The sequence below is a fragment of the Ptychodera flava genome, chromosome 19 (assembly GCF_041260155.1).
Source record: "Ptychodera flava strain L36383 chromosome 19, AS_Pfla_20210202, whole genome shotgun sequence".
NCBI lineage: Eukaryota > Metazoa > Hemichordata > Enteropneusta > Ptychoderidae > Ptychodera > Ptychodera flava.
The window spans coordinates 20,045,161-20,057,389 of NC_091946.1; the positions used below are offsets into that span (position 1 = coordinate 20,045,161).

At 36.3% G+C, this 12,229-nt stretch overlaps 1 protein-coding gene across 2 annotated transcripts in view; it reads left to right on the forward strand.

Moving 5' to 3' along the window:
• The window catches only part of LOC139118842 (unconventional myosin-XVI-like), a 70,934-nt gene that overhangs the window by 25,944 nt on the left and 32,761 nt on the right, over positions 1 to 12,229 (forward strand). For both annotated transcript variants that reach the window (XM_070682338.1, XM_070682339.1), the window contains exons 7-11: positions 3,283 to 3,484; positions 4,257 to 4,407; positions 5,162 to 5,306; positions 5,642 to 5,752; positions 6,407 to 6,700. In XM_070682338.1, the coding sequence (XP_070538439.1) occupies positions 3,283 to 3,484; positions 4,257 to 4,407; positions 5,162 to 5,306; positions 5,642 to 5,752; positions 6,407 to 6,700 (903 nt within the window). The remainder of the gene's footprint in view (positions 1 to 3,282; positions 3,485 to 4,256; positions 4,408 to 5,161; positions 5,307 to 5,641; positions 5,753 to 6,406; positions 6,701 to 12,229) is intronic.

Genomic DNA, 12,229 nt, shown 5'->3' on the forward strand with positions numbered 1-12,229 from the left:
TTTCATGCTTTCAAAATTTTATGATCTTCTGTTTCATGGAAAAAAAGGCGGTCAATTTGCGTGTGTTTTGTCCTTGATGAAATGAGAAAAAAAGTAAACACAAAAATGAAGTTGACACCTTTTTTCAATGTTTTGCCAACGGCTATGATGTTCATGAATTTTAATGAGCTTGACTCCTTTAAAATGGAATGTAAATTCAAAGCTCTGTACATTGAATGTAAAGGAAAATGGTTATACCTGCGATGTTGAATTCAAATTTTGCAATATTTGGGTTTTATTGATGAAAAAAAGCACTTAAAAAATTTATTGAGTCAGCATTTGTGAATATTGAGATGTGTCTCTGAAAAATCCAACCTATGATTGACAGCAGATGAGTACACTCAAAAGTACATTATAATAGTGTGCCCTCCTCCTATCTATCTTCACACCTACACAAACGTTTTCAAAATCAGATGTTACCATGACAACTACGGTCAAGAGTTAAAGCCATGTGATAAAAGTACCCGAGTGTTACATCATCGCAGGTTCTCGTCCAATTGGAAATCTTTACTTCAGGGATGAATTGCAAGATGTTTTTTTGTATCATCAAACATCATATGCGACAAACGTGCAGATGTCGGCTTGGGTTATGTTGTTTTCGTCTCTAAAATCGTAATTTGCGATTCATGGCCAATCTCATCTACTCAAAGAACAATGAAGACTGATGACATCAAAGTAAGATATCTTGTCAGTATTTTGGGGTAGAAAATACAAATTTTAGCGTTTTCTTTGAGATATATCTCCTTGTATGTGCATGCAACAATTTTCCCCTCCCTGGCAAGAGAAAATTTGTCAATAGAAATGTCGTTGCTTTTAAGTCCTTGGAAAATTTCCACTGTGTGATGTATAGAAAGGATATTGACAGCGTTTTATTCTAATCGATTGCTGTAGCATTATCAGATTTAGAGTTCACACATTTATAGAGTATTTTGACATGGTGGTCTCCTTATTGGATGAAAAAAATGCTACATTCTGTATTCCAAGCAACGTGAATATTAATCTGCAGTGATTTATCAACAATGCTATCGGTGGTGTGGTGCCAGCGCTATAATATCTTTCCATTGTAGTTGACCTTGAACCACAATTTTCCTTGAAACAATGGTTTTTCAGGTTCAAGAAACATAAGGGGAAGAAAAAATCAAAAGTGTATCAAATAGAAGAACAAAAAAGTGTAGGTTTTTACGTGTTGTCAGGTGGTTAAACTTGTGGAATTTACCATGGTGTGAGATTTATGACATGATTCAGTCTAATTTTCATTAATAGAGTTCAATGTTAACCCTTTCACTGCCGTGGTGTGGACCAATCCCATTGTTTTCTGTGGTAAAGTTGGACCTCTGGACAGGGAAATGGGTGTGAAAGGGTTAAATCAGCTTGTGAAATATGTATGTCTTCAGTCTTACTGTCATAAAGTTGATCTTTCAAACGCTACTATTGTATGAAAGAAATTTTAAAGAAACCCCTTCTGTAGGCTATTGAAATTCACTTTCACAACATTAAAATTTTTGTTCTTTCCTCAAATTTGATCCAAAATTTTATAGTTTTTCCAAGCAAATCATTTCATATCTTTTTAACACCATTTTTTGTTTACACTGTGAAAATTCTCAATTTTAATTACATCCTTACTTTCCTAAGATGTTGCATTGTGTTGCTTATCAATAATTTTCAATCAACTGAGCATAAAATTTTACAAATCTGAAAAGAAATGACAATTCTGATGAAAGAAAAGGTATATGGTAGTAATATTCTTTCAGCTTTCGTTACACTACTGATCAATATCGGAACACACCCTAACCTTCCACTTTTAAACTGTATAATGGCGCTATTGTGGCTATGAACTCAAAGTAATTGAGGTGCTTCAAGGTGAGATACCTCCCTTTTGAAAATTTGAAAAGGTAACAACAATAGCGACTGCAGTTGTAATATCCAGTTCACATAAAAGATATAAGTATACGCTTCAGTATACGCTTCCTGTAACATTTGTGACACTGACACATTGAAATTTTTCTCTGCGTGAGAACAAGTTTAGCTTCTTTTACAGAGAGGTGACACATCTGACATATTATTGATCTTGTACAAAATAGTTTGTGTAATTACGCATTGTAATTTGAATAACAATACTCTATGGCACCATCAAAATAATTTGCGCGGCAGTTATGTAATATTAACTCCTTGAACTTGTGAACCGTTTTGTGTGCTGGTCATTTCTCATGAGACAACTGCAATACCCTAAGCATGGAACACACAGTCAGTGTGCAGGGAGCAGACTACAACCACATTACAACAACTGGCAACAGCCAATAATATAAGGCATGCATCTGTTGAAATCACTGTTGTCTATATATATACCTGTGAATATGTCACCAACCTAGATCATAATCAGTGATGATATAACAACCATATTGTCAGTGTATATTTGTCATGTAAGAGACATTGTTTTACACATTTTCAGAGAGATTCTATTCCATGCTGAGCATCCAGAGGTCTTGTTCACCCTTTGAGTGCTGTAATTTTTCCCACCAAAATTTCAGTGCAACATTTTACCAATTTTTATTAATTTTTCAGAAATTTTTAAAACAATTTTGGAGCAAATGGAAATCACATTTCATCGGCTACAGTTTTGCATCAAAATTTTGGCAAAAATCTGAAAAAAAATTAACTTGGCTATATTTTATAAAGGTGATGAAAATTGACTTTGGCGCTCAAAGGGTGAAACAACTGTTGTATTAAAACCTTGCTCTGTATCTTAGACAACTTCACAATAATGAAACGGAACTTACGTTAAAAATGATTAGAGTATCTTTTTCTTTCAACTGTCATTTTCAAAGGCGTATTTTATGACTATGTCTATGTTGACCTAAGCGGATCATAGAATTTGTAATTAATTTAAAAAATCAATTCAAAAAACAATAGGTTGACCTGCATTTGTAAGCATATGTTCTATCTGCTGATACCACTGGGCATTCAGTGATTTTGCATTTTAGATGAACAGTGTCTTCTTTGCTTGCAAAGGTGGGGATATTTTTTCATGTCTTTGCAGGTTTTCCAAGATATTCTAATGATTTGTATGATTGCTTGAAGATGTATTACATGTCATTGGCCATTAGTTCACTTTGGAAAAGTGTTCCATTTTCCTGAATGAAAGTAATTTGAATCATTGCTTCAAAAACGCTAGAAATTACAATTATATGTCCTGGCAAAGCGGGTAAATATTTTTAAATAATACTGAATTTCTTTCACCCTCAGCTTCACATGGCCGCAGCCAACGGTTATTTGGAAGTAACAAGGACCCTGCTTGACAACGGTGCTGATGTGAACGTGAAAGACGACGATAATTGGACTCCTCTTCACGCTGCCTCCCGCTACGGGCAAACCAAAACAGTCAAATTATTGCTCAAATATGGTGCTAACCCAAATATTGCTGACTACGATGGAGCAAGACCCTCAGGTTGGTAAATAATATTTCATTTTGATAAACTCTACCTGCCTGCCATTGTTTGATGGGCATTTTTGTCTGTTCCTTCGGTTGTGTGCAAAGATATCTCTATATTTTGTGCACTACAGTTTGAATGTAGAGTCCTGCAATGGTGACACATTTATTCTGGTAAGCGTGTCAGGGTTTACCACTCTGAATCCTCATTTTGAATCTTAGAGAACTTTTCTGTTCACAAAAATTTTTTTCCAATGTAGTGATAATAATTAGAAATACCAGTAATAATCATATTTATTTCCTATTTTGCCTTTTCTACTGATAACATAGACAAGTTTAGCAGTGGAAAGATAGAGACTTTACATGTAAAGCAATAAAAAATACCAAGCTGAATTGAGTAAATTTTTATTTATCATTATGCGTTTAATAACTAATGCTTTTGCTATTTCTATACAAATTTACCTTTGCTGTAGACCTTTTTCCTGGTGATCCCATAATGCATTGCTGTAGCTGTTTGAAACTCTTTATACTCACATGAAACAAAATATTTTTATTGTTGTGTACATATCGTATCACATGGTCCAGTAAATAAATATAATTCATAAGACCAAAAACAGGTTGATGTCTTGTGTTTCGATCGGCAACAAATGTATTGTCCAGGGCAGGTTACTCATCCTGGTGTGAAAAAGCATCATGGAACCTGTGTAGGGCTATGATCAGACAGGGCAATGTGAAAGTTATTGTATCAGTCAGACTTCTGTGGATGAATTCTCTCGAAATTTTCTTCAAGATCTGGCAGCCAGCGAGTCGATTGAAGAGACTCTGAAAATTGCAGAGAAGCAGTTCAAACCGCCGGAGAAGCACGTCACCCTGACGATAACAGACATCAGCAAGAATGAAAACGATGAGGAAATTGTTTCCAGGATTAACAGCAAAACAATGTGAGTGTTTTGGAAAAAGTGATTCACTTGTTGTTATGGAAACTTAAAAAAGATGGGAGTGGATCATATTTCTCTACATTATTTTGATAATGTCAGTCTTTGATCGTCTGTTTGTAATGTTTATAGTATAATATGTGTAAGTGTTACTAAAAGTGTCATTACTTCTTATGTACACTGTAGGACACATAGCTGTATGTAGCGGGGTACGTGTCGCATCTCGTATAGGGCTGTTCACAGTTTATGTCATCGTTTTCTCATATATATGCAAAAATAAATATTTGTATGCATTTTTAGATTACGCTTTTGAGAATTTCGCGTGCAAGAACGATGAAAACACATCTTAGTAGGCGACTGCTAGTGTAACAATAAATACTAAAAGACATGTTCACCACTCAGAGCACAAGCTGCAAAGACAGCCATGCATGCATGCAATATTGATAAAATCTGTCCGCATTTCAAACAGCGTTGTTCGATGTTGCCCGCGTACAGCTGTATTTAGTAATAAACCTGTAACCGTGAACTTCACTATTGCCAATACATTTCATGAGTGTTTTACAAATGTATGCATTATAATGTCACTTTATCGCGTCATGTTATTGAATGTAGTATGTGATATGCTGTCATATTACTGTATCGGTTATTTGAAGCAATTGCAAGAGTATATTTTCAAGGTTGGTTGACAATAAGTAATCTCTTTTGTACAAATGAGGTTAAAAGCTTAAACCTGATTGTGTATAACGTTTGTTCTGAGCAGTCGTCCAAGACACATCACCTTGTCCAAGTCAGATGAACTGTACGAGGCTCAGACACGGCTGCAAGACGATAGAACCTCAGAGAAACTAAGAAGCCCAAGTCAGAAAGACAATGCTGAGAGAGAGGCTGACATAGCAAAGGAAAAGGTGAGCTGCAAACATCCTACATTTTGCTTTTGTAAGAGGTCATGTGATTGGATAACCAAGTTGTTTGACCCCAGGTCAAATTGATAGAATGGACCAATCGTATGTATGGACAGCAAAGACTGTTTCAGCATGCAGTCACCTAAGGTCATAAAATTCGGCAAGATTTCATTGTTATGTTATACTCATTAAAAAAAAATATATTTCTCAACATAGAAGGGGGTGTTTTTGTCTTGAAATCTGTAATTATCAATAATATGTATTGAAATATGACAGTTTTGATACCTAAATAGTGTTAGAGATGGTTTGAATTTGATTTGTGTATTTTGTTTTTACAGGTTAAACTGCCTGCAGTGGCTCCAAATGATGATTTAGCATCTTTGCCGGAACTCTCAGAAAAGGTCATCTTACAGGAATTGATGAAGAGATACAAAATTGACCAAATTTACGTAAGTTTTGTTAGACACCTAAGAAAAGAGGCCGCGGTCATCCTTATTTGCAATGTTAATGAGGGTACCTTGTATAGGGACAATAATCTAGGCTTTAGTGCGAGTGGTTACGTTGATGGCATCATCTTAAATCATAGTCTTGCCCCCAGATATGTGATACAAATGTTTTCACAAGAATGCTCATGGAATATATCATGGATGATGTGTGAATCAGTCGTATCTTTTGTGTTTGGTACTTGTTTAATACTATTTGTGGTGCAGCCAATATGCCTCGGCGAAATATAGGAATTACTGTAACATGTGTCATGCATGGCATGGCATGGCATTGTCGTCTGCACAACTACAATGCTGAGGAAGCTTAGTTCAAGTCAATCTGAGCCAAATGCAGTCTGTTAAACCCACTCTGTAAACTCTTTCAAATTTCAGTATTTGACTTGCCTCAATTATGCAATGTATAAAACTCTGTATATATTTCAGGTGTTTTTCACACTTTCTTTCATGTACAATCTGTAAATTAACCCTTTCACCAAGCATGGTTTGACCCAAACCCATTGTTATCAGTGGTGAATGTGGACCTGTTTACAGGGAATTGGGGGTTAACAGGTCAAATTGCCGAATGGTACATAACTCAAATTATATTCCGTTGGCTTGCAGACGTATGTCGGTGACATCCTCATAGCAGTCAATCCGTTCAAAGAGCTGACCATCTACTCTGCAAAGGCCTCCATGATTTACACCAACATTCCTGACAGGAAGACGCAGAGCCCCCACATCTTTGCCATGGCCGACTGGACGTATCAGTCACTACTGCGCTCCCAGCAGCCCCAGTGTTGCGTTATCAGCGGAGAGAGTGGTGCGGGCAAGACGGAATCTTGCAAATATCTCATTCAGCATCTTCTGACAAGGGCGAAAAGTGAAGAAAATATGTTGAACGAAAAAATTCAACAGGTAGGTTTTCTGATCCCCTCCATGTGTATATTGCAATCCCCATGAGAAAATTGATGGTGTCAACATGTAAAGCATTGGACTGTTCCATTCACAAATTTTTTGGGGGAGAAGGGCATTTCATTAACTCATTGACTAACATTGATTATACATGTACCGTTTTCATTTTCTAATGAATATCATGAATATCTGCATTTCATAATTATTCATGATTCACAACGGCCTGTCAGTGGTGACGTAATGGAAAGTGTACCCGACCAAAAAGCATTATCTCTGATTACAAAATATGTGGAAAATCACTTTCTTCCCTATCTCTCTTTCCGCCATTGGGAGGTCCAACTTTCATAGAAAACCATGGCATTGGGCGAAAGCATGATAGTAAAAGGGGTTGAATGCATTCTCTGGCTTGACTCACGAGTTCTTTTGATGCAGAAATTATTACACCCAACGTATCCCAATCAGTCTGGGTCATTCACTGTACCGGTATCTGTGAATCATGAGTACATCTTTCTTCTCACACACACAATTTCTCACCCACTGATGTCTCTGTTCAGTCTGATGTGCCAAAATTTCTCTTGGAACCCAGTATGATGAATGCCAAAATCAAACAGGTAGGGTTGCTCATGGCTTATAAAGATGTATCCGTGGTGATCTGTCGTCATAGTGATGTAACTTTGTCAGTCACAATAAATTACTTGCAATAATGACTGTTGCATCCAATCAATGTGTATAGATATTTTAACACTGATTGCCAGCAAAAAAAAAAACAAAAAAAAAAAAAAAAAATATATATATATATATATATATATATATATATATATATATGTATATATATATGTGAAACAAAATCATAGTGCATGTATTCAATCACTTAATGGACTCTCACTTCTACCTCTCAAGCCGTAATGAATTGAACATCGATGAATCAGCGTTAGATATTTCTGGAAGGGAATCCTTACTAGAGCAAGGCCGTCTTTAGGGATGTCACGTCTGTGATGAAATGAACGTATTCACAGTATTCGTATTCAGTGGAGGGTTGAATTCAATAGCAGCCAGCTAGTTTTTGTTCCGTGCTGTCCAAGATTGTCATCTGTGCTTGGCAGTCGTTTACCACTGCTCTATTTCTGACATATCACGTCCTTTGCCTGTTTTGTTTGGAGTTCGGATTTCCTGAATTTTCAACAATAGACAGGAAGACAGTTCTGTGTTAAGTTCAGCACCAAAAGTACTACCTGCAGGGTTTGAATTAATTTCAATCAATAAACATTGATGTGTTAAGCTGCCACAACTCCAGGACTGTCTTTGAAGGTTGAGAACCTGAACACATAAAGTGTACAGAATGACATAAAAAATGAACTCCCATTTGCTGTATTATTTTATTTGCTCACGTGTTCACACACGTGAGCATATGGTTTAGCCATGTCTGTCTGTGTGTATGTGTGTGTGTCCGTGTGTCTGTATCCCCATTATCTCAAAAACAGCTGAACGTATTTCAGTCAAATTCAGTAGACATCTTCAGAATTCAAATGGCTAGAACTGAAAAGGTTTTGGTGGGCGTGGCTTGCATATTAATGAAGTTATCACAGTTTTAATTTTTGTGATACATGGTAGTCTATGGGAAGCATGATGACCATGGTTTCTGGACATCTCGACCCCTAACCAACTCGACCCCAGTCAACTCGACCCGCTACCAACCTAACTCTGGTTAGACCTTATAGCCTTGCTCCTTCATGCCAAATATCAAAGTCACAGGTCTTGCCAATTTTGAAGATTTTTAAAGTATTTTTTTTCTGATTTTTCTATGACCTTTGACCTCCCCTATACCTATGCAGCTAAGCTATGGCAATGGCTTATTCTGGCGTATGTTAAAGTCCAAGACAGCCAGCGTCTATTGGACAATGGCCAGTAGGGGACCAAATTGCTCTCCACAATTTTGGGGATTCCACTTGACCTTTGACCTTGGCATCTTCCTGCAACTCATTTATTATGTGCATTTCTAATTCAAAGCTAGCCAATAGAGCTAGAGGTCTGATTTTTGGTATATAGGGACAACTTAGCAATACAAATTTTTTGACAAAATGTCATGTGATCTCGATGACCTTTGACCTTAAATATGAGTATATGTCCATAACTCAGCAACCACAAGTGCTACACCCTTCATATTTGGTATGATGGGAGACCTTATGACATCACATCCTGTACCTCATTAATTATGCACATATCTAATTCTGAGCCAGCCAATAGAGCTAGAGGTCTGATTTTTGGTATATAGGGATAACTTAGCAATACCATTTTTTTGACAAAATGTCATGTGACCTTGATGACCTTTGACCTCAAATATGCATATATGGCCATAACTAAGTAACCACAAGTGCTACACCCTTCATATTTGGTATGATGGGAGACCTTATGACATCACATACTGTACCTCATTGATTATGTGCATATCTAATTCTGAGCCAGCCAATAGAACTAGAGGTCTGATTTTTGGTATATAGGGATAACTTAGCAATACAATTTTCGGACAAAATGTCATGTGACCCTGATGACCTTTGACCTCAAATATACATATATGGCCATAACTAAGTAACCCCAAGTGCTACACCCTTCATATTTGGTATGATGGGAGACCTTATGACATCACATCCTGTACCTAATTAATTATGTGCATATCTAATTCTGAGCCAGGCAATAGAGCTAGAGGTCTGATTTTTGGTAAATAGGGATGACTTAGCAATACAATTTTTTTGACAAAATGTCATGTGACCTCGATAACCTTTGACCTCAAATATGCATATATGGCCATAACTAAGTAACCACAAGTGCTACACCCTTCATATTTGGTATGATGGGAGACCTTATGACATCACATACTGTACCTCATTGATTATGCGCATATCTAATTCTGAGCCAGCCAATAGAGCTAGAGGTCTGATTTTTGGTATATAGGGATAACTTAGCAATACAATTTTTGGACAAAATGTCATGTGACCCTGATGACCTTTGACCTCAAATATACATATATGGCCATAACTAAGTAACCCCAAGTGCTACACCCTTCATATTTGGTATGATGGGAGACCTTATGACATCACATCCTGTACCTAATTAATTATGTGCATATCTAATTCTGAGCCAACCAATAGAGCTAGAGGTCTGATTTTTGGTATATAGGGATAACTTAGCAACACAATTTAACTTGATTTTAGTCATTGAAACTTGCTATATACATCAAAGATACTGTGATATAACATTATTGAAAGTCAAAAGACATTTTTACTTCAGCCAATTCCTAATTTGCATATTAAATGAATTTTCATACTTAGGGATATTCATCTGAATTGACTTGATCAAAATTGATGTAACTTGCTATGTACATTTCAGACACTGTAATACAATATTATTGAAAGTCATTAAGCATTTTCTCTTCAGCCAATTCCTAATTTGCATGTTTAATGAACTTTCCTAATTAGAGATATATCTGAATTGACTTGACCAAAGTTGACAAAACTTTCTACATATATTGCAGATACCATGATACAACATTATTGACAATCATTAAGCATTTTTACTTAAGTCAATTCCTAATTTACATATTTAATGAACTTTGCTTATTAGGGATATATACTGGGATTTACTTGATCAAAGTTGGCAAAACATGACAACATTGATGATTATACCTGGTTAAAACAATATCGAAAGTCATTTCACATTTTCATGTCAGCTAATTTACAATTTGCATATCTAATGAGCTTTCACAGCTCGGCATATATGGCTTGAAGGACTTGGCCAATGGTAATTACACTTGCTATATAAAATGGTGATACAATGACAGCAGTCAAAGAACTTTAATATTTTTATTTCAGCTAATTACATATTTGTATACTTCATGACCTTTGAGAATTAATCGGCGGTGATTATTAGTCCCCGCGGACGAAGTCCGGCGGGGACTTATAGATTGGGTCCCGTCCGTGTGTCCGTCCGTCCGTCCGTCCGTCCGTCCGTCATCAACAGTTTCTCAGACACTGCCAAACCAATTTTGTTCAAACTTGGCACAAAGGCATAGCACTATGACCTACAGATGCACATCGATTTATTTTGCAATACGATCCAATATGGCCGCCAGGCGGCCATTTTATTACAATTTTTTCATGTACGGAGCCATAACTCAGACATGTTTCAACCGATTTTATTCAAAGTTGGTACAAGGACATTGACCAATGTCATAGATATGCATGTCAATTTGTTTTGTGATATGATCAAATATGGCCGCCAGGCGGCCATTTTATTACGATTTTTTCATGTACAGAGCCATAACTCAGGCATGTTTCAACCGATTTTATTCAAAGTTGGTACAAGGACAATGACCAATGTCATACATATGCACATTGATTTGTTTTGTGATACAATCCAATATGGCCGCCAGGCGGCCATTTTGTTTCGATTTTTTCATGTACAGTGCCATAACTCAGGCATATGTCAACCGATTTTATTCAAACTTTGTACAAGGACATTGACCTATATCATATATATGTATGTCGATTTGTTTTGTGATACAATCCAATATGGCCACCAGGCGGCCATTTTATTACGATTTTTTCATGTACAGCGCCATTACTCAGACATGTTTCAACAGATTTTATTCAAAGTTGGTACAAGGACATTGACCAATGTCATATATATGCTTGTGGATTTGTTTTGTGATATGATCCAATATGGCCGCCAGGCGGCCATTTTGTTATGATTTTTTTGTGTACAAAGCCATAATTCAGGCATATCTCAACTGATTTTATTCAAAGTTGGTACAAGGACATTGACCTATGTTATACTTATGCACAATGAATTGTTTTGTGATACGATCCAATATGGCCGCCTTGTGGCCATTTTTTACGACTTTCCATGTCCTGAACAATAACTCAGACATGTATCAAGCAAATTTATTCAAAGTTGGTACAAGGACATTGACTTATAGTATACATAAGTACATTGATTTGTTTCTCGATATGGTCTGATATGGCCACATGGTAGCAATTTTGTTATGGTTTTTTTCATGTCGAGAGCCATGACTCTAGCAAGTCTCAACTGATTTTATTAGTTTGTACCTGGACATTGACTTATGTAATATATATACGTGTTGATTTTTTAAACAGTAAGATCAAATATCGCTGCGTGGCGGCAAATTTGTTACGATTTTCTCATGTACTGAGCCATAACTCAGACGTACCGGTATTTCCACCAGTATCATTCAAAGTTGGTACAAGGACATTGACCTATTTCATACATGCTCGTCAGTTGTTTCACATCATGTAGCAGTATCATGTCAATTATTGAAGTTTCATAATTAGGTTGATATGTCAGAAATACTGCATCAAATTTCATGAAACTTTGTACAGATGTTAAGCTCACATTGCTTTAACAGTGAAAAAGACATTTATCAGTGTCATTTTAATTACTTTGTAATTGCATATGTAATGAACTTTCCTAATTAGAGTGATATATCCACAAATACAACGTCAAATTTGATGAAACTTG